General features: G+C 46.2%; 2 protein-coding genes across 2 annotated transcripts; both read right to left on the reverse strand.

The window, feature by feature from the left end:
- Window positions 1-12,864: 12,864 nt before the first annotated feature.
- Window positions 12,865-14,965, reverse strand: LOC133207341 (olfactory receptor 5AP2-like). Its single transcript, XM_061344143.1, has 2 exons — window positions 14,834-14,965; window positions 12,865-13,779 (listed from the first exon to the last, which is right to left on the reverse strand). The coding sequence occupies exons 1-2, from the start codon at window positions 14,918-14,920 to the stop codon at window positions 12,865-12,867; spliced, it is 1,002 nt and encodes a 333-aa protein (XP_061200127.1). The 5' UTR covers window positions 14,921-14,965.
- Window positions 14,966-19,005: 4,040 nt separating this feature from the next.
- Window positions 19,006-19,965, reverse strand: LOC133207342 (olfactory receptor 8U3-like). The gene has a single exon (XM_061344145.1). It carries the CDS (start codon window positions 19,963-19,965, stop codon window positions 19,006-19,008), a length of 960 nt encoding a protein of 319 aa, XP_061200129.1.
- Between the last annotated feature and the right edge of the window lie 2,931 nt (window positions 19,966-22,896).

Below are 22,896 nucleotides of genomic sequence, written 5' to 3' on the forward strand. Positions count from 1 at the left end.
GCATGGGGATGTGAGGGAGATGCTCAGCTTTTTGTTAAGTAAGGACAACATGTCGCACCTGGACAAGGCACTGGTTGATCTGATTGAGAATACAAATAATTTCACTCTCCAAACTTTGATAATTGTATTTAGCAGTTTATTTCACCTAATTGGTTAATTAGTAGTTTATTTCACCTAATGAAGAAACAGGTAGGCAACTACAAGCATGCACTTCTCTTCATCTTAGGATAAGGGGGGACCTTATTGCTCTCTCCATTTGCATGAAAGAAAGATGGAGCCAGGAGGGGGCTGGGCTCTGCTCCCAAGGAACAAGGGATGGAACAAGAGCAACCAGCCTCAAGCTGCACCAGGGCAGGGTTAGATGGAGCTGAGGAACAATTCCTGCCCCAGAGGGTGCTCAGGCATTGGAACAGGCTGCCCAGGGCAGGGCTGCAGGCACCGGCGCTGCGAGTGTTCACACACTGTGGAAATGAGGCCTCAGTGCCATGGGTTAGGGGTGTCCTTGGCAGTGCTGGGGAATGATCGGACTTACAGAGCTTGAAGCTCTTTTCCTTTTTGCTCTCCCTTTTGCTTGGCAAATGAGAATAAACAGAGAGTGAATTCTACCTTCCCAGTGAATCAAACTCCATTTCTACACAGAAATTGTGTTGTGAAGTCATTGAGGGCCTTAAGAAAAGGACACCAACACCTTTAGCAAGAGAAATAGAGATGACAGCAAATAAGTGTGATGCCATGCAGGAAGTATTTTTAGGAGTTTATATACAAACCTCATTTAATGATTTCCAGCACTATTCACCTAATTTCATTGCAGAGAGCAAAAAATTTAAGTGAAATATGGTGCTTGTGTGACCTCTGTTATGACTGAAGGTGCTTTGAAAGCATTTTAAGATGTGGTAGTGAGGAATCCACACCAAAGGGCAGAAACTATCAAGGAACCCCTGTCCCCTGCTCCACACCTTTGCTTTCCATCCCCCTGTTGGCAGCAATAAAAGCCATGATCTCCATGGCAGCCTGACCACAACAGAGCACAGGAGCTGTGGTGCTGTTCAGCAGCCTTCAGACCTGATACGTGGCAGCCCATGGCAGCCTGGAGCAATGGCATTGCTTGCCCTGATGTCTCTCCTGTTGCTTTCCTGCACAGAGAGCTGATGGGTGATGAGCAAACATTGCATACATAAACCACCCCAAACTACTCCAATGTGTGCATTACCTCAGCCCATAGAGCTGCAGCCTCTGCCAGGACCATGGTGAAGCCTGGAGCCATGGCTGAGCCTGAGGGCTATCCTAGAGACATGAAATAACTTGGGCTGGAGGGAGAAGCTCCATGATTGAATTGAATCAAGCCAGGATCAAAGCGTTTGCTGATTCCTTAACAACACACAACTAAGAGGCACCCAGGGTCAATCAGCTGAATCCTGCTTTGTTCCCAAAGCTTCCTGATATTCGCTGGTTATTATTTAACCCAGACAATGACTGTTTTCCTAAGGCTTGGGGATAAGTAAGGACAGAGGTTTCACACCCTTTCTGGCCCCTATGTCAGTGTTTGACTGCTCTTATAGTGGGGTTTTCCCCCTCCCTCTGTTTCTAACTGTAATTTCTGATGCTGCAAATTCCCAATAGGAAATCTGAGATTTACCCTCACCTGCAAGATAAAGCACATGGAGAACTTGCAGGAGGCATCGAGTCACAAAGAATGTGACACCATTAATCCTTGCATTAATCTTTTCTCTGTCCCTGAAATCGTAGAATCATGGAATGGTTTGGGTTGGAAGGGAGCTGAAAGCTCATCCAGCTCCAACCCCAACCCCTTCCACTGGAGCAGCTTGCTCCAAGCTCCTGTGTCCTTGAGCACTGGCAGGGATGGGGCAGCCACAGCTTCTCTGGGCACCCTGTGCCAGCGCCTCAGCACCCTCACAGGGAAGAGCTTCTGCTTAAGAGCTCATCTCAGTCTCCCCTCGGGCAGGTTCAAGCCATTCCCCTTGGCCTGGCCCTACAGGCCCTTGTCCCAAGCCCCTCTCCAGGTTTCCTGCAGCCCCTCTTAAGGTATTGAAAGGCCACAATAAGGTCTCTCTGGTGCCTTCTACAACAATATTCAATGACTTTATGTCCAGCTGGTCTCTCCTTCACCATCACCAAGTGTTTGAACAGGAACAGGAGCTCTTAGGGTCTTAAAAACACAAGTCTGTGGCTACAACCCCATTGGTCTGCTCATTGTGGCTTCACACTGGAGCTGCTGCTTTCAAAATCCAAACCTTTTTGCTCCTTGTTGTGTGTGTTTAAGGAAACCAGTGGTTTGCTGTGTCTAAGGGCTGCCACTGCCTTCAATGGGGTTATCATCTGACCATGAGAGCAGAGCAAACACCAGGTGAGCTTCTAGGAAGCAGAAGCAACAGCCAGCATTGCAATGCATCTGCCTGGTGGGTCATGATGAGCAGGCAATGAGGAGCCTGGGTTCTGGCATTGCTGCTGATGAGCTCCTAATGGGTTTAGTTCTCCCCTTCCAGGTGGAGCTGCTTTCATTGTAGTTAAATCTGGTTTAAAGGCAGCTGAGCAAAGGCTGGGTAGGAGCTGCCTCCCCTTCCTTGGGTTCTTAGTGACTGGATTGAGGAATCACCTCAAATGTCTTTAAGGAATGACTTATCTCCTTACATTTGAATGCACCATGTCACCTCTGTGTGTTTACTGGGTCCATCAGCTCCCTTTATTGCTGTGGGAGATTTGGTGGGGTTCCTGCATTTCACTGCAAGGCAGACACCTCCATTGCTGCAGCTAAAGAGATCTGAATGAACTCTACTGATTGCATTGGCCTGAGTCTCGTTAGCTGTAATGGGCCCTTGGATCATAAATGGCTAAGGGGAGAGACTCCTGTTTGGTTCTTAATATGGGGTGTTTTAAGAGAGAATGAGGCAAATCTCCTTTTGAGTTTCTGTTATGTCTCCTTTAGGTGGTGGTTTAAAAAAAAGCCAGAAGTTTTCCCCTGCTTTGTTTGGAAGCAGTTTGAGGACTTGTGCTTCAAATGTGTAGGTCCTGCACTGGTGTGATGAGTTTTCTGCATTGTGTGAAATCCAGATGTATGGGAAGAACCAGGAACATGGAATGCCACCTCTTCTCTAGGCTAGCTGGAAACAGAGCTACCTTGGTTTCCGTTAGTGCAGAAAGGAAAGGCAGAGTCTCAGTTTGGTCTTACTTCCTTTAAAACTGATGGCCAAGGTATCTCTCTCATGTTTTCTGAAGAAAGCTCGGATATATTAGAATGGCTTCTTTTAGACACCATTGCTACCTTGGAGGAAAGAACCCTTCTGAGCTCCTGGTGGAAGAAGCAAGGAGATCTTCTTCAAGTACTGGTGAGTTCATTTCTGTGTCTGCCTTTACCACTGCTGATGGCTTGGAAAGAGATGGGAGTGGACTGAGCTGAGCTCTTAGGCAGAAGCTCTTCCCTGTGAGGGTGCCGAGGCGTGGTGGGCACAGGGTGCCCAAGAGAAGCTGTGGCTGCCCCATCCCTGGCAGTGCTCAAGGACACAGGGGCTTGGAGCAAGCTGCTCCAGTGGAAGGGGTTGGGGTTGGAGCTGGAGGAGCTTTCAGCTCCCTTCAACCCAAACCACTCTGTGTTTCTGATTTATGATTTCTGAACCCAAGAAGGACCAATTTGCATTTCCCACATGTTGAGAAAGGGTGAAAGTGAGAAGGGGAAGGTTGGGTTGAGCAAGCACAGACAAACCCATGGGCAGGACTGGTCTTAGATGGCTTTAGCCACCTGCAGTTTCAGCATGTGTGTTTGAAGCAGAGACCACAGAGAAAGGGATGCTTCTGTGTGTGATAGGATGTGGGTATTTGATGTGGGATGGGTGATGGTTTGCCCTGTTTAGACAAGCAGTGGTATTGAGAATGGCTGGTTTGGGTGTTGTTAGATGCAAAGCGTGTGTTTGAGATGTCTACTGTTTATGTAGGTCTAATTTGGTTATGTAAGTGCTACCCAAGGTGAAGGAGAAGAATGAGGATGAGGAGATGGCCACTGAGTGTGTGAGCCCTTAGCAATGGGAAACAGCATTTACCTTCATCCCCGTGTCTGAGGTGGGTGTAGAGAACTTCAGCTGGATCTTCTGAACCCATTTAAAGGTCTTAAAGCATTAGCAAAGCCCTGTCTGCTGTTGCCTGCTTTTGTCTACAAGAACAAGTCCCAGTCTTGGTTTTGTTTCTTCCTTTTGCAAGCAGGAAAGAGCCACCCTGAGGTTATTCAAATTTGGAGGCATATGAAGCAAAATGGCTTTTCAAAGGCCAGTTTTGGGTCCAAAATGGGCAGGTGGAATCAGACAGACTTCCAAAAGGGAAAATGCTGAGTGCTGACCATGGGGAAGACTTGCTCTAAGCATCATGACAGGCTGGGGGGCAGCTTAGCAGAGAGGGACAAGGTGCTTGTGGTGTTCACTGTGTTGAAATGAGCCATCAATGTGCCCTTGCAGCAAAGGCACCCACCAGCACCCTGAGAAGAGCATTGGCAGTGGGTCAAGGAGCTTTCTGCAATGAACATCTGACCACAGGCTGGGGAATGGGGAAGTAAAAGCTGCTTTGGGAAGGGTGGAGGGAGAAGGTGAATTGTGCTGAAGAAATGGTCATCTTGCTTGAAAAGGGGCTGATGGAAAGAGGGAAGTGGGAGGGGAAGGAGGAGTGGTGCTCATTTCTCAACAGGCAATATGCATATTTTAAGGTCATTTCATCATTGTTTTAAGGTCAATGCATATTTCAGGATAACATGAACAGCATGTACATACATATATACACACATGTTCTTTAAATATAAGAAAGAATGGGGGAAGAAATATATGCAAGTATAATTCAGATGAGAAGGGTTAGGTTTTTCCCTTGAAGCTACATGTACATGGAATTGCAATCAGGGATTCTGGTCTCACATTAATTCATCCAGGCATCACTACAGAGTCAGAAAATCACTGCAATTTGATTTATTATCTGTTTAATGCAATACTAATTCATGTGGCAAATTAAGGTATGATATTATTGTATTTACTTGTCCTTATATAAGAACACACCGCCCCCCCAACAGGAAAGAAATGATCCCAAACTTGCCTACTTCTTAAAAAGAATATGGGTTTTCATGGGAAGATGCTTATGTTTTGCAGGATGAATTCTTTCCATAACAGCTCAGGCAGAGCTTTAGAGTTTAAGCTTTGAGTATTTTTTCCATATAGGAGCTATTGACTATTATTTATCAAGGTATTATTTTTCTGTGTATTATTTAGGACCTTAAACCATCATGGCTTTATCTCCAAGTAATTGGGTGCATTCATCCTGCATTAACCTCATGCACTGTGTGTTCCTATGAGCTGGGAGAAGTGATTCAACCTCTTCCCATGTTTCTTTGTCTCCTGCTGCCAAGAGAGTGGCTGGAGGAAACCACTGGAGTGTGACCACGTTTGTCCTCTTGGGCTTCACCAACCTCTAGAAGCTCTTCTTTGTGACTGTTTTACTCATCTCCATCGCCATGGTGGTGGGGAACCTTATCAAGACCAGCTCTCAGCTTCATGTGCCCATCTAATTATTTCCTCATAGGAAATGCAGCTGGTGTCTTGCTTTCCTGGATGGGCCTGCTCCATGGGAAGCTACCACCATGCTGACCAAGGGGCAGGGTGGAATTTCATCCCCTGTGATAAGCAGTCACCCAACTTGGTTCAGGAACAGCCTTTCAAGACACTGCCTGAGCAGTGTTGGCTTTCCTTGGATGTCATCTAGTGCTGACAACACAGATGCTCCATGCTTCTGGCCATAGGTTGTATCCAGATGTGCCCAACTTGTTTCATGGCTCAAAGGCTCTCAGAGTTGTCCAGAACTCCCCCATCACCTCCTCTTCTCCTTAAGTCTTTCCATCCAGGCCAAGCTTATTTTCCATCCCAGCTGCAGTTTACTCATGAGTTCTCATTCCAGGATTTGGGGGTTGAGTCACATTGATACAAGGAGTCATCCTATCTTATTGTAGATTGCCACATCTGTATTAGTCACCGAAGGTTCCTCTTATGGAGACAAGGATGCATCTGGGGGTTTTGATTCAGCTTGGCTCTATTTTAAACATCCATATCAGGGGTTTCTTCTGGAATAAGTGGATGGTTCTCTTTACTTACAATGGAGGGTGATGGGCAGACACAGCTACAATGTGGGTTGTGTTCAGAGCAGACAGAGGCCATAGCCTGAAGAGTCAGTTTAAGTCTAATGGAGAACATCAGATCATTGTGCTGAAGGTTTGGGCTCCTTCAGAAGCTCCACTCAAAAGTGAGAAGCTGAAAGCAGCTTTTCTTTGAACCATGGAATGCTTTGGGTTGGAAGGGGCCTTGAAGCTCACCCAGTTCCAGCCCCCTGCCATAGGCAGGGACCCCTTCCACTAGAGCAGGTTGTTTCAAGCCGCTGTGTCCAACCTGGCCTTGATCAGTTCTATTGATCAATCATTTCTAATGCAGCAGAGCCTCCATGCTCAGCATCCATAAAGCACTTCCTGGACAGAACAGGAAAGCAAAATGGATGTAGGCAGTGTCCTGGCTGTGTGTTTGCTTTTATAAAGGTTGTTAATAGCAGCTATAAACTTCCTGAAGAAGGGTTTATATTCTGCATAGATGGATAGGAAATAATTGCCTGGAAGATATGAGTGTTGGTTTGCTCTTTTCAGAGCAATGGGGAAGAAACTTTTCTCCATAAACCTGTGCCTAAAGGGGATTCAGGAATCCTGGAGAGGGGCTTGGGACAAGGGCCTGTAGGGCCAGGCCAAGGGGAATGGCTTGAACCTGCCCGAGGGGAGACTGAGCTGAGCTCTTAGGCAGAAGCTGTTCCCTGTGAGGGTGCTGAGGCGCTGGCACAGGGTGCCCAGAGAAGCTGGGGCTGCCCCATCCCTGGCAGTGCTCAAGGCCAGGTTGGACACAGGGGCTTGGAGCAAGCTGCTCCAGTGGAAGGGGTCCCTGCCCATGGCAGGGGTTGGAGCTGGAGGAGCTTTAAGTTCCCTTCCAACAAAAACCGCTCTGGGATTCCATGATCCTGGCCCATGAAATTGTCCTTAATACACAAACATGCCAACACACTGATCCTCCAGCTCACTGGCTTTGGGCATGAGCCATCTCTGTCAAGGAAGGTGCCTGTAGAAGTGAACTTTGTTAATAAAGAAGAAAGTTTCTTCCTTGTTATCCCCAGCTAATTAATCTCTGATGGCTTGTTATGAAGAATGAGGTAAGTCACATCCAAGTCTTCTGAGAAGCTTTCATGGTGATGAGGAAACTTCCTTGGTAACCCCCAGAAGGTCTTGTTAAAGCTGATGACTCCTGGCAGGGTGGTTGGTCCCCAGGGACCGCTTCTTGCTTTGTCAAAATGAGCAGCATCACTTGTGATGGAAATAGCTGTGAGTGCTTGTATTGTGAAAGGGTGGATCTGGGGCCTGCAGGAGGGCTTTCTGTGCCCGTACAAACTTGGTCATACTCTCTCTTTAAAGATACATCCCTGTCTTCATGACATGTGCAGATAATGTGGTTCTTGCTAAAGGGGTGCTTTGTCCCTATCTACTTTTGACCCCTAGGAAAGGGAACTGGGGAAGCTCATTGCATTTCTCCTCACCTTTGGACCTGCTCAAGGACTCCTCATACTTTAAACTTCTTGTCATTATTTGCCTTGAGATGGATGTGCTTGTGTCTCTTAAGCTGTGGGGCAAGTTGAAGTCCACTACATCCATCCTCCATGCCTGGCTGGCTTTCAGAAATGTGGTTTTCCTACCATTATGAGTTTGGGATTGGAGAATAAGCATGGGAATGGGGTCAGCTGACTCAACATCTAAAATTCCTTGTCCAGTTATGAGATAGTCAGGTCCCTTCTAGGAGGGAGGGGAATAAGAGGATGTTTTGTCACATCCTAGGGCAGTTGGTGATGATGGATGTGGTCCAGAGGGTGCTCAGGCATTGGAACAGGCTGCCCAGGGCAGGGCTGCAGGCACCGGCCCTGCAAGGGTTCACACACTGTGGAGATGAGGCCTCAGTGCCATGGGTTAGTGGTGGCCTTGGCAGTGCTGGGGTAAGGGTTGGACTGGGTGAGCTTAAAGGTGTTTTACAACGTGGTTGGTTCAATGAGTCCAAAATGAGCCCAGTTCATGCAGCCTGACCCCAGCCTCTGATGGGGATGGAAACACAGTGAGGGGAGGATGCTCTGTGTGTGTGTGTGTGTGTGTGTGTGTGTGTGTGTGTGTGTCTTCACACTTGAACTCTTGAAACTGCTCTCTTTGTCTGAACAAATACTAGAGATACAGGAACACACCTTCACCGAGCACAGATGGAGACACAAAACTCTGATTTAATGACTCAACTTTTATTTTATAGAATCATAGAACCATGGAATAGTTAGGGTTGGAAAGCACCTTAAGATCATCCAGTTCCAATCCCCCTGCCATGGGCAGGGACACCTCACACTAAACCATATCACCCAACACCTCATCCAACCTGGCCTTGAACACTGCCAGGGATGAAGCATTCACAACCTCCCTGGGCAACCCATTCCAGGTGCCTCAGGAGGTGCCTCAGCCCCCTCACAGGAAGGAATTTCTTCCTTATATCCAATCTAAGCTTCCCCTGTTTAAGTTTTAACCCATTACCCCTTGTCTTATCACTCCAGTCCCTAATGAAGAGTCCATCCCCAGCATCCCTATAGGCCCCCTTCAGATACTGGAAGGCTGCTCTGATGTCTCCACACAGCTTCTCTTCTCCAGGCTGAACAGCCCCAACTTTTTCAGCCTATCTCCATACAGGAGTTGCTCCAGCCCCTGAGCATCCTCGTGTCCTCCTCTGGACTTGTTCCAACAGATCCCTGGTCTGGGATTCTATGAAACAAACTAACACAGGGACATCTCCAACCTCCATAAACTAAAATCTCTTGAAGTAAGTAGACAGGGAACTGTTTCCTGAATCCACACACCAAGAGCACAGTATGGTGGGTAATACGTGTCACAACACTTGGACCTAGTAGACAGATATCAGTGAAAAGAATTTTGTTTAGGTACTACAGCAGTTCTGGTGTTGATTTGAGTTCAGGTGGTTGCTGTTTTCTTGCTCTTCCCATCACTGCTCATAGCAAAATGGAAAAAAAAACCCCAGTGAAATGATAAAAACCTGTTGTGGGGATAATTACTGACTTAGTGAATTCAGCAAAGGCAAAATCAACATTTGGTGTGGGTTATACATGAAGATGTTAACAAGGGGTAACTCTGAGTGTAGAAATGGTTTCAGGAATTCTCTTTGCAATGCTGAAATCCTGTTAAGTAGCGTTAGGAAAGGCAGTTGATAAAGTTGTGAAAATAATCAGGGGTGAATCATGTAGACATTCACTTGTCACCCACTCCCTCCTCTCAGTGTGGGAGAAGGGGGAAGGCATCTCCTTAAATCCACGTATTTACGGTTATTGTTCCTGGGCTTTATTAGTGCACCTGTAAATGATTCTTTGGGTGCATTTTGCTTGTTGTCAAACAAAGGGTGTGAAATCAGCTCTGAAAGGCATTGTGGTGCTTGGGCATCTGAGAGACATGGTATGGATGAGCCATGCCTGATCACAGCTACTCAGCAGCAGTGATGAGCAGCTCCTAGGATGCTTCTGACATACTTGTGGGCAAAGAATTTAGTCTGACCTTGGCAACAGAATGAGAATGGGTTTTAGAGACATTTCAGATCTTGCAGAGGCTGCTCAAATGGGACATGAAGCACAAGTGATTCCATCTCTGGATTTGCTGCTGTCCCACTGTGCACACTTGGGAGCCCAGTTTTCCATCCCCAGTGGGGTTATACACATGCAGTGCCTGGATGTCCAACAGCTGAGCTGGTGCCTTTGGGCTTCCACTGTATTCAAGGTCGAGAAATGGGCATTTCCAGGCTATGATGAGTTGTGCCAGGGTGAACTAACAGCCTTTATCCCCCTGAGCAGCCTCAGCTGGGGCTTCATCCCCACCCCCTGCCCAATTGCCCCCCCTCTCTATTTAAGCTCACTCCAGGGAGGCTGAGTTTTATTAGAGGCACTGTGGTTTCCTGTTTAGCAGGAATTGTGCACTCTTATGAAATCCTTTGATGGTGACCTAGGCTTGCTAATGGATTTCCCTAGGCATTGCTGAACCTGATCCTGACCAGGGGGTATACTTTATCTGGATTGACATGTTTTGCCCTTGGACCTGCCTCATCATCACCTGGTTTCCTGATGCTCTGGAGTCTTGGCTGAACTTGGCCCAGGTCTCTGTTCCTGCCATATTTCTGTAGTTCAGGTACTGTGGGATGGTCCCTGTACACCCTGATGTCCCCTTTGAGTTTGTTTAAAGAGATGAATGAGACAAACCCCTATGGCAGTCCCCAGGCTCCTGCAGAGTAGAACCCATCATCCTTTGCACCCAACAGTGCTCACTGCTCTGACTGTCCCTCTCTCTTTGGAGCGTGTCCCTGCATGGGCAGAATAGAAGATAGCGTTCTCAGTGAGGGAAATAGAGTAATGAATTGAACGCTATATACAAGTGTCATCCTCTGGTTCATAGTGCCTTCTCCTTTACCAATATTAGACTTTGATGGAGTGGAAATCTGGTATGTATTTGGTGTGGGAATTTTGTGTCTACAGCCGGGAGTTACTACATTATGTAGACCCTTTCCTCTGCAAAGATTGAAGCAGAATCATGCAATGATGCTTTCAGTATAAAAGGTATTCCCAGAACCTCAAACCTGTTTCTTAAATTGCTGGAATTGACAATTGTGCCCCCCTGCACATTAGACTGAGGTTCCCCTTGGACAATCACAATGTTGAATCCACTACATACAAGGCTATTGCAATCAAAACCTCTCTTGGGAACATAGAGCCATGATAAATGTTTGAGCATTTCAGTTTCTGTGCTTTGAGAACTTTATTAAAGCCAAGAGGAAATAAAGACACCAGAGTGGGGTAATGAACCCTACAGATGACACTTCTCTTCTAGGCTCCCTTTCCCACCAAATCTTGGGCCAGATGATTTCTAGTCCCAACTTGGGCTTTTTGTGGCTCTAAGATTTTATATGTATAGTCTAAGCAGCAATATCCAACAAAATAGAGGAAGAAAACAAGGTGTGGTGCAGTTTTTATAGGAAGTACTCTGATATGACCTTATAGCAGCCTTCCAGTATCTGAAGGGGGCCTATAGGGATGCTGGGGATGGACTCTTCATTAGGCACTGTACTGATAGGACAAGGGGTAATGGGTTCAAACTGAAACAGGGGAAGTTTAGATTGGATCTAAGGAAGAAGTTCTTTCCTGTGAGGGTGCTGAGGCACTGGAATGGGTTGCCCAGGGAGGCTGTGAATGCTCCATCACTGGCAGTGTTCAAGGCCTGGTTGGACAGAGCCTTGGGTGCCATGGTTTAGTGTGAGGTGTCCCTGCCCATGGCAGGGGGGTTGAAACTGGATGATCTTAAGGTCCTTTCCAACCCTACCTATTCTATGATGTTATGATTCTATGATATCAAAGGTCTCTGTCCTGCCAAGCTCCTTAGCATCTGATTATATCGGTTTTGCCTCCTTCACCGAGCAGAGGTTGAAGCCACTTTCCCACAGACAAATGACAACTTCTCATCTCTTGCTGCTGTTTGCCAGAGCACACAAAAAAAACTGTTCACCATCTGTATTATGTTCAAAATATCAGTTAATTCCCACTCAGAGCAGGTAAAGGAAAGATATTTTCCCCCATTGGTGTGTTTTGGCTTCTCTGAGACCCAGACAGCTCTCGGTTAGGATCAATTCTGTGTTCAGGATTGTCTTTCATCTGTGGAAATGAGCCACTGTCTTACCTCCTCTATGAAATACGCTATTTGGTATTTCCCGTGTGCACTAGCACGAGTTAAGCATGGGCATGGAATGTGGGTGCTTGTATCGTGCCTGGATTCTATGTATCACACCGTTTAAGTAAATGGCAGTTAAGATGAATGTAAAACACCACTTAAAGTGAATGGGATGACCCCTTAATGTGCCCAAATTGTCCTTAACAGTGGGTAGCCTCAGCACAGTTCATCATGCTATATTATGAATGATATTGTCTACGCTTTCTTCCTTTAAGTGAAATCTCTTGTGAAATTGCAGCCAGGGGAGGGATTCCCCTTGACATTCAAAGGTGCAGCTTGAGACCTTGATTCACACACCCTCTTCTCTTTGAAAGGCACAAACAAATGCAATGAATCTTTTGAAACCTTTTCTCTGACTCTTTTTCAGCAAGCAAATGTAAAACTGCACTTCCTCTTCCCTCCCACCCCAGCAGCTTTAATAAAGAACTCACAGGTAAGAGTGAGGGATTTTATTGGAGCTGAGGGACAAGGTCAAGAATCTTGGAAGAAAAATAGATACTTATCAGTGGCAAAATTTATAATTGAGGAAAGCTGATTGGTGTTTCCTGTGAGGAAATGAGGTCTGGGACAATGCAGGGTGATTTCTTCATACAAGTGACTGAGAAGTGAATTCAAGTTTGAGGTTTCACTATTCTTGGTTTCCTTCGGAGGAAGGATCATAGAATCATAGGACAGTTTGGGCTGGAAGGGACCTCCAAAGACCATCTGTTCCAAGCCCCTTGCAATAAGCAGGGTAATCTTCATTTGAGATGCTTGTCATGGATAGGCACATCTGGGACCGGTCATTGTACCTGCTTGAATCTGAATCAATTTTCGCATGGTCTTGATGTGATTTGGGGAGTCTCTTTCTCATTCATCACTGTCCTTGGCTTTTGTTCAGTATGTGCAGAAGGACCTACATCAAATCATGCAGATTATTGGGAAAAATCCATGGTTTTAGTGCCCCATAGGCTGTCTCATTTGAGGTGAATTGTTCATGTCCTCGATGACAGAACTGTTTAATGTTGCCAGCGGTTTAAGAACCTTCTCCCGCACCTCACCAGAGCCTCCTTCACCTCGTTGTTCCTCAGGCTGTAAATGAGTGGGTTGAGCATGGGGTTGACCACAGTGTAAAAGATGGAGGCTACCTTATCCAGGCTACTGTGACTAGATGGAGGTTGTAGGTACATGAAGAATGTTGTCCCAAAGTACATGGAAACAGTCATTAAATGGGATGCGCAGGTGTGGAAGGCTCTGGCCCTGCTCTGTGCTGAGCACGTCTTCAGCACGGTGCGGATGATGGAGATGTAGGAGAGCAAAATGATCACACTTGCCCCCACGATATTGATGGTGAATAAGGCAAAGATGACCATCTCATTGATGTGGGTGTCAGAGCACACGAGTTTGAGCACAGGGACTACATCACAAAAAAAGTGGTCGATGCGGTTGGGACCACAGAAGTAACCTCCAAAGACGCACCACATGCAGATGATGGCACTGAGGAAGGCGAATAGGTAGGATGATGCTATCAGCTGCCAGCAGACACGGCTGGAAATGATGGTCACATAAAGCAGGGGCTGGCAGATGGCAACGTGCCGGTCATAGGCCATCATGGCCAGCAGGTGACACTCGATAGTAGCAAAGAAAGCGAAGGCAAGGAACTGCATCATGCAGCCAGAGAAAGAGATGGTTTTGTCCTCTGCTAACAGGTCTGCCAGCATCCTCGGGGAGATGACTGTGGAATAGCAGATGTCAGTGAAGGCAAGATGGGTGAGGAAGAAGTACATGGGGGTGTGGAGGCTGGGAGACACCCGAACCAAGATGATAATGCCAAAGTTCCCCACGAGAGTCACGATGTAAATCAACAGAAACAAGACAAAAAGAAGGGTCTGCACACGAGGGCTGTCTGTAATTCCCAACAGGATGAATTCAACCTGGGTGTGATTTCTTTTCATGACCAGGTGTTACCTGCTGAGGCAAAAGCAAGAGAATATCACACTGATCAAAAGCATATCTAACTCCAATCAATGACCATTTCAACTGTGACACTTTAAAATACTCCAATATATTTTGTAACCAAAAGATATATATTTTATGTTTTTCAGATGAGGTATTCAGGAGAGAAGAGGCAGTTTGTTGAAGCAGCAAATGGCATTTCTGCTTTTCTGTGCTGAGAATATTAAACCTCTGGATTTAGTGAAGCACACGGGTTTGAGCAAAGAATCACATCTTTATTTGCTTACAGTTTGAAGGAAATTTGTGTCAGAAGACACCTCAGAGTAATTTCATATGATCTCATGTAAACGTGGAGCAAGAGAATGTCCCAGTCCCAGTGAAATCACAGCTTACAGATGAATGACCTCTGGGCATTTTCTCTTAGGTTTTGATTATCATTCAGTCACCAAACCCCATTTATCAAACTATTGGAGCTTATTCACAATAGATAACACTCGCACTGGTAAATTAATGATTTATACCTTTCTGAGCTACAGCATGCTGAAGCATCCTAAGCACATAGGAATTGGGTTGCTTGCTTTAAAAAGGAACTGATATTACAATGTGCTTATTCCAAAGGCTATTTCTTAGTGACTATATTCTGCTGACAATCTGAATTGTTGCATTTCTTTATAACAATATAAAATTCATCCTCATTGAAGTCTTGAATAAACCAGTGCATCTTGCTTTAGCTGCCTATGTGAAAGAAACACAGCCTGCACCAGACATTGCTCCCTCTTCTCATGAAGAAAACTCACTTTGGTAAGGCTCTTCTCTGACAAAGACAGTAAAAAGACGACCTGAGGACATGCAGAAGCAAGCCCACTGCCTCAGTGCAGGTGAGGCTCTGCTTTCGGTTGGTGTTACCTCCTGTGCCTTCCTTCTGCCAGCGAGTGATGGGACCCAAGAGTTTATCCCCAGTGCAGCAGAGAACATCCACGCACCAGCATCAGCTCTGTTAAGCACCTGATGTGAAGAGAGGGGAGCTCCTGCCAGACTCCAAGAGCCCAGCTTGTGGTGCTGGGGCTGTAAATACAGTTGCATGTGCTCTCCTGGGAGGAAGCCTCCAGGGCTGCTCATGATTTCCCAGAGGAAAACAAAGAGAAGGAAAAGCAAAGGGTGTGAAATCACCTCTGAAAGGCATTGTGGTGCTTGGGCATCTGAGAGACATGGAGTGATGGAGCCATGATCACAGATACACAGCAGCAGTGATGACCAGCTTACATGATGCTTCTGACATACTTGTGGACCATTCAAAGATTTCACTTTCACATTGGCAACAGAATGGGAATGGGTTTAGAGACATTTCAGATCTTGCAGAGGGTCCTCAAATAGAAACTGAAGCACAAGTGACTCCATCTCTGGATTTGCTGCTGTCCCTCTGTGCACACTTGCGTGCCCAGTTTTTCATCACCAGTGGGGTTACCCACATGCAATGCCTGGATGCCAACATCTGAGCTGGTGACTCTGGGCTTCCACTGCATTCAAGGGTGAGAAAGGGGCATTTTGAGGCAGGGATGAGCTGTCCCAGGGTGAGCTAATAGGCCTTTGTCCTACTGAGCAGCCCCAGCTGGGGGTCCATCCCCACCTTCTGCCTGTTTGTGCCCCATCTCTATTTTAGCTCAGCCTAGGGAGCTTGTGCTTTATTAGAGCAGTTGTGTTTTCCAGTTTAGTAGGAGTTCTGCACATCTAAGGAATCCTTTGATGGTGATCTAGGCTTCATTGTGGATCTGTTTAGTGATTTCTGGACTGGATGCTGAGCAGGGGATTGACTTGGCTTGGTCTTGTGTCTGCTTCATCATCACAACTTTCCTGATGCTTTGGAGTCTTTGCTGCTCTTGGCCTAGGTCTCTATTCCTGCCCTATTTCTCTCTCTCAGGTACTGTGGGATGGTTCCTACACACCGTGGTGTTCTTCTTTGTCTCTGTTTAAAGAGATTAAGGAAACAAAGCCCTGTGGCATTCCCCAGGCTCCTGCAGAGTAGAACCCATCACCCTCTGCACCCAACAGCCCAACCACTGCTCACTGCCATGGCAGTCCCTCTCCATCCAGACTGTGTTCCTGCATGGCTAAAAAAGGAGTTATTCTTCTCTGTGACAGAAATAGAGTACTAAGGGGAACTTTTTCCCAATATTTATCTCTGGTCGTTAGTTAATTCTGTTTTACCAAGTATATTATTAGACTTTTATGGCAGGACCTCTGTTATCTACCTGGTATGGGAATTTTGTGTCTACAGCCAGGGGATTCTGAATTTTCAGATCCCTTCTTTGCAAAGATTGAAGCAGAATCATGCAATGATGCTTTTGTCATAAAACGTATTTCCAGAACCCCAAGCCTGTTTCTTGTGTTGCTGGAATTGACAATTGTTCCTCCCCTGTACGTTAGACTGAGGCTCCTCTTGGGAGTTCCCTGAGCTGAATCCACCACATGCAAGACTATGGCAATCCAGGCCTCTCTTAGGAATGCAGCACCATGTCTAGGTAAACCTTTAAGCATTTCACATGTCTCTGCTTTGGAATCTTTCTTAAACCAAGGAGGGGATAAGAACACCATAGTGGGGTAATTTATCAAGCAGCGATGACCCCTACAAGTGACACTTCTCATCTAGGCTCCCTTTCCCATTAAAGCTTGGACCAGATGATCTCTTGAGGTGAAACCTGGGTTCGTTGTGGCTCTATGATTCTATTTGTACTATATGTCTCAGCTACAATATGTGACAAAAGAAGAGGAAGAAAACAAGGTGTGGTGCAAGATTTCAAGAAGCTCTCTGACATCAGAGTCTCTGTCCTGCCAAGCTTGTCAGCAAGTAATTACATCAATTCTGGCTCCCTCACTGACCACAGGTAGAAGCCACTTTTCCCCAGACCTCTCACTACTGTTTGCCAGAGCACACAAAGGACACTGTTCACGACCCGTATGCTTCCCAAATGTAAGTTAATTCTCACTCCAACAGGTAAAGGAAAAATATTTTCCCACACCAGTGTTTATTTGCTTCTTTCTGACCCAGACAGCTCTCAGTTACGATCGATTCTGGGTTCAGTTTTGTCTTTCGTCTATGGAATCTTTCTAGAGAATTAATTCTTATGGGAAATAGACGATTTGGTTTTCCTGGTGTGCTTGACCACGAGCTGGGGATGGACATGGGATATAGGTGCTTATCTCCAAATGGAATTGCATGTATCACACCATTTAAGTGAACGGCACTTAAGATGAATGTAAAACACCCCTTAAAGTGAATGGGAGAATCCCTTGATGTGCCCAAATTGTCCTTCACACTGGGTGCTCTCAGCACAGTTCATCACCGTTATTATGAATTCTATTGCTGTGTCAGTGACACCAGATAATGGTCCATGGTGAAACACACAAAAATGGACAAGTACTGTTTGTCTGTGGTGGCTCCTCTCTGTTAGATCCCGCTTTAGCTGATCCCTGGAAAAGTCCCAGCCCTCGGAGACCTTTCTAGGTATTGCTGGCCTCTTCTTCCGATGAGGGCTGGACCCCTGCATCAGAATGAGTGTGCATTTCTGCTAGTATAAAAGCCCGAGCCTCATGCGGTGTGGGGAGGCAGAACCTTATACCACCCAGGTCAACACTGCCTTCACAGGGACGCCTGCTTATGTTGAGCCTGCCACCTCGCACTGTGATGATGTTTCTCAGAGCCGGTTTCCTGATCGTCATTACATGGTCTTTGGGGTTGGTGAGATAACCAACCATCAGAATTATCCTTTACTGTGTCTTTTGTTATCTCTATATTTTCCCTGTATTACTAAACCCGTTGTGATTCATTCTCAGGTTGCATTTCCCTCAACCCAGAATCCTCAATCTCTGGAACAATTGCCTACAATAACTTTAAGTGAAATCTCCTGTGAAGCTGCAGCTTGGGAGGGTTTCCCCTTGACATTCAAAGGTGCAGCTTGAGACCTTGATTCCCACCAGCTTCTGCTCTTTGAAAGGCACAACCAAATGCAATGAATCTTTTGAAACCTTTTCTCTGACTCTTTTTCAGCAAGCAAATGTAAAACTACACTTCCTCTTCCCTCCCACCCCAGCAGCTTTAATAAAGAACTCAGAGGTAAGAGTGAGGGGTTTTATTGGAGCAGAGGGACAAGGTCAAGTATCTTGCAAGAAAAAGGCATCTTTATCAGTGACAAAAGTTAGGACTGAGGACAGCTGATTGGTGTTTCCTTGTGTAGTGCCAGGACCAAACATCATGGTCATCAGTCATCTGGTGGACACCAAAGGGCCGCTGCTGGAGCATAGCCTGTTAAGGCTTTGAAGAGTCCTCAAAAATACACGGGCAGCACAGTGGTAGGATAGGTATCACCCCTTTGGCCCTAAGCTGGGTTCCCATGACATGAAATCACAGGTATAAAGCTAGACTGGTTCTTCCGTGATCTCCATGGGGGCCCTGTGGAAGGGTCAATCTCAGTGAGCAGCAGATCTGACAGTCTATTCCATTGGAGCACTTACTAATCCATCTCATTTAAAAAATGATGGCACTGCACATAGTGGCAGGTTTATCTTATTACAATTTTCCTTTTGAATACAGCAAAGATTGACATTATGAAAGCAGAGTTAGACTGTCACCTCTCCCAAGTGAAGATAAATGGCATCATAAAAATCAGACATCATGTATCATATATGTTACAAATAACAGCTGGTATTGAGGTAATAACTTAAAGACACACATACACACAAATCCATATATCTACATCTCTCTTTTCTGCCATATTTGACCATCTTACTAATTAAAAGGAGCCTGCTATACTATTTTTAGCCATGCAGTCTCAGCCTAGCTGTTTAAACCACTGTAGTTCCCCATCTGCTTTAGAAATGATTTCATAAGCGGGTAAGTAGAAGCTTAGTTCTCAAAAGCTGAGATGATCCTTCAAGGCCAGGAGTAGAAGGAAAATATATTTCAATAAGTGCACTTAGAGAAGCCACTGCTGCTTTTGCCTCACAAAGGAAGCCACCAAGAGGTTCCTCTCCTCTTGGTTTCCCTCCAAGGAAAGAAGATGTGATCTGGGGGGGTCTATATCTCATTAAATATTGTAATTGAGTATTGTGAAGGAACTGTGGAAGAATCCACATCAAATAATGGGGATTATTGGGAAAAATCCCTTTGTTTTTGTGCCCCATAGTCTTTCTCACTTGGGATGAACTGTTCATGTAGTGGATGACAAAAATCTTCTGTGTTGCCAGAGGTTGAGCAACCTCCTTCCACATTTCCCCAGAGACCCCATCACCTCCCTGTTCCTCAGGCTGTAGATGAATGGGTTGAGCATGGGGATGAGCACAGCATAGAAGATGGAGGCCACCTTATCCAGGCTTCTGTGGCTAGATGGAGGTTGTAGGTAGGTGAAGAATCCGGTCCCGAAGTACATGGAAACAGTCATTAAATGGGAGGCGCAGGTGTGGAAGGCTCTGGCCCTGCTCTGTGCTGAGCACATCCTCAGCACAGTGCGGGTGATAGAGATGTAGGAGAGCAAAAGGACCACACTTACACCCACTGCATTGATGGTGACAAAGGCAAAGATGACCATCTCGCTGCTGTGGGTATCGGAGCACACGAGCTTTAGCACAGGAACTTCGTCACAGAAGAAGTGGTCAATGCGGTTGGGACCACAGAAAGAACCTCCAAACGTGCACCATGTGTAGATGATGGCACTGAGGAAGGCGAATAGGTAGGATGATGCTACCAGCTGCCAGCAGACACGGCTGGAGATGATGGTCACATAAAGCAGGGGGTGGCAGATAGCAACGTGTCGGTCATAGGCCATCATGGCCAGGAGGTGACACTCTATAGTAGCAAAGAAAGCAAAGGTGAAGAGCTGCATCATGCAGGCAGTGAAAGAAATGGTTTTGTCCTCTGCTAACAGGTCTGCCAGCATCCTGGGGGAGATGACTGTGGAATAGCAGATGTCAGTGAAGGCAAAATGGGTGAGGAAGAAGTACATGGGGGTGTGGAGGCTGGGAACCATCCGAACCAAGATGATAATGCCGAAGTTCCCCACTAAAGTGACAATGTAAATCAATAGAAACAAGACAAAAAGAGGAGTCTGCAGATGTGGGCTCTCTGTAATTCCCAATAGGACGAATTTAATCTGGGTTTGATTTCCTCCCATAACAAAGTGTTACCTGCTAAGGCAAAAGGAGGAGAAACATCAGACTGATCAAAAATGGAGATTCAGATTTGGACCATACTTAACTCCAATCGGTGACTATTTTAACTACTACATTTTAGTGTACACGACTACATTTTTTCACCCAAATGATATATACTGTATGGTTTTAGGCTGAGATATTTGAAAAATAACAAAGAGCATATTGAAGCAACAGAAGCCATTTTTCAGATTTCTATGCTGGGAAAATTAAAACTCTGGATTTATTCACAGAGATGGGTTCTTTATATTTGAGAAAAGAATCAGATCTTCAATTGCCTTAAGATTAGAGGCACTTTGTGTCAGAAGACATCTCAGGAGAACCTCATAGGACTGAATGTAAACCTGAAGCAAGAGAAAGTCACATTCCCAGTGAAATCTCAGCTTACACATGAATGACTTCCAGACATTTTCCGTCAGCTTTTAGTTATCATTCCAGTCACCAAATCACATTTATCAGAATATTTGAGATCATTCACAACAGATAACATTCACAGGGTTAAATAGATATTTTATAACTCCCTGAGCTCCAGCACACTGCAGCATCCTAAACCCATGGGCATTAAGTTGCTTGCTTTAAAATGTACTTGATGTTATAAAAGGTTGGTTCCAAAGGCTGATTTGTTAGCGACCATATACTGCTGGCAGTCTGAACTGTTGCATTTCTTTATAACAAAATAAGATTCATTCTCATTTAACTCTTGAATAAATCAGTGCATCTTGCTTTAGCTGCCTGTGTAAAATATACACAACCTGCACCAGACATTGCTCCCTCTTCTTAGAAATAAACTCACATTGGTAAGGCTGTTTTCTGGAACAGCTTTCCCAAAGAGGACCCGAGGACACGCAGAAGCAAGCCCACTGCCTCAGTGCAGGTGAAGCTCTGCTTTGTGTTGGTGTTACCTCTTGTGCCTTCCTTCTGCCACTGAGTGATGGGAGCCAAGGGTTTATCCCCAACACAGCAGAGAACATCCACGCACCAGCATCAGCTCTGTTAAGCACCTGATGTGAAGAGAGGGGAGCTCCTGCCAGACTCCAAGAGCCCAGCTTGTGGTGCTGGGGCTGTAAATACAGTTGCATGTGCTCTCCTGGGAGGAAGCCTCCAGGGCTGCTCATGCTTTACCAGAGGGAAACAAAGAGAAGGAAAAGCAAAGGGTGTGAAATCACCTCTGAAAGGCATTGTGGTGCTTGGGCATCTGAGAGACAGGGCATGGATGAGCCATCCCTGATCACAGATACACAGCAGCAGTGATGAGCAGATCATAGGGTATTTCTGACATACTTGTGGGCCATGCAAAGGTTTCAGTTTGACCTTCGCACCAGAATGAGAATGGGTTTAGAGCCATTTCTGACCTTGCAGAGGGTCCCAAGTGGGACGTGAAGTACAAATGACTCCATCTCTGGAGTTGCTGATGTCCCTCTGTGGAGGGCCCTTTGAGAGCCCAGTTTTCCATCCCCAGTGGGGTCATCCACATCTAGAGCTTGGAGTTCCAACACCTGAGGTGGTGACTCTTAGCTTTTCCAGTGAGAAAGGGGCTTTTTGAGGTAGGGGTGAATTGTCCCAGGATGAACTCATCATCATCATCATGACCATCGCTTGACTTTGCGAAGAAAGATTCGGGAAGGGTTTTACCCACGCTTACTACAAGCACGCTGATGACTAAGAAGGCCAATGTGGGGTAGGCAAATCCGGCTACAAAAAGCACAGCAGAAGGTGTCTCCTGGGTCAATCTGGAGTGACCAATGTCCTGAACCGCCTGCATGCCCCTTCCAGTGCAGCTTATCACTTACCACGTTCCGTTTCGTCCCTCGCCTGTCGCTACAGGGCTTTGCAAGTGTGGGTAAACCCTTCAGGCCTGCGCAGTGGATTTATTTTAGGTGAGGCACAGCGTGCGCAGAACTGGCCTCACCCTTTACACCTGAGGTTTATCTGCCAGGGCCTAGCGAGCTTGGACGGTGACAGCAAAGTCCTCAGGCCGTAGGTTTGATTAGAGTGTCCTTCTCTTAGATGCATGGCCTTACAGGGCTACAAGAGCTCCATCTGCCCAGGTTTGAAGTTGGAGTTGTCCTTCTCCTAGGATGGTTGCCCGAAGGCTAGTGAGCCCATCCTGCCCGTGGATACACTTTGTCTGACCCTTCATTTGAGACCTGACTGGCATGGGAGACCCTACTGGAAGCAGAGGTGAGGTTCTAGGAAGCAGAAGCAGCAGCCAGCATTGCAATGCATCTGCCTGGTGGGTCATGATGAGCAGGCAATGAGGAGCGTGGCTTCTGGCATTGCTGCTGCTGAGCTCCTAATGGCTTTAGCTCTCCCCTTCCAGGTGGAGCTGCTTTCATTGTAGTTAAATCTGGTTTAAAGGCAGCTGAGCAAATGCTGGGTAGGAGCTGCCTCCCCTTCTTTGGGCACTTGGTGACTGGATTTAGGAATCACCTCAAATGTCGTTGGGCAAGCACTTATCTCCTTACATTTGAATGCACCATGTCACCTCTATTGTTTACTGGGTCCATCAGCTCCCTTTATTGCTGTGGGAGATTTGGTGGGGTTCCTGCATCTCACTGCAAGGCAGACACCTCCATTGCTGCAGCTGAAGAGATCTGAATGAACTCTGCTGATTGCATTGGCCTGAGTCTCGTTAGCTGTAATGGGACCTTGGTTTATAAAGGAGAGACATTGAGGTTTGTTTCTTAATGTGAGCCTTACCTGAAAGAGGATGAATGAGGTTCTCTTAGGAGGTTTCTGGTATGTTTCCTGTTTTTGGTAGGTTAAAAAAGACTCAGAAGCAATGGAAATGTGGTTTTCCCCTGTTTTGATTGGAAAGGAGTTGGACACTTGGACTTCAAACATGTAGGTCCTGCACTGGGGTGATCACTCCTATCCATTGTGTGAATTCTAGA

The sequence above is a fragment of the Neopsephotus bourkii genome, unplaced genomic scaffold, assembly GCF_033783945.1.
Source record: "Neopsephotus bourkii isolate Nb327-2 ecotype Australia unplaced genomic scaffold, CSIRO-AGI_Nbou_v1 NB_1869, whole genome shotgun sequence".
Classification (NCBI taxonomy): Eukaryota; Metazoa; Chordata; class Aves; order Psittaciformes; family Psittacidae; genus Neopsephotus; species Neopsephotus bourkii.

Coding starts and splice junctions, on each gene's coding strand:
- LOC133207341 (XM_061344143.1), bottom strand. CDS start 14,920: ATGAGCAGCCCTGGAGGCTTCCTCCCAGGAGAGCACATGCAACTGTAT. Junction 13,780..14,833: donor AGCTGGGCTCTTGGAGTCTG/GCAGGAGCTCCC, acceptor AATCACACCCAG/GTTGAATTCATCCTGTTGGG.
- LOC133207342 (XM_061344145.1), bottom strand. CDS start 19,965: ATGGGAGGAAATCAAACCCAGATTAAATTCGTCCTATTGGGAATTACA.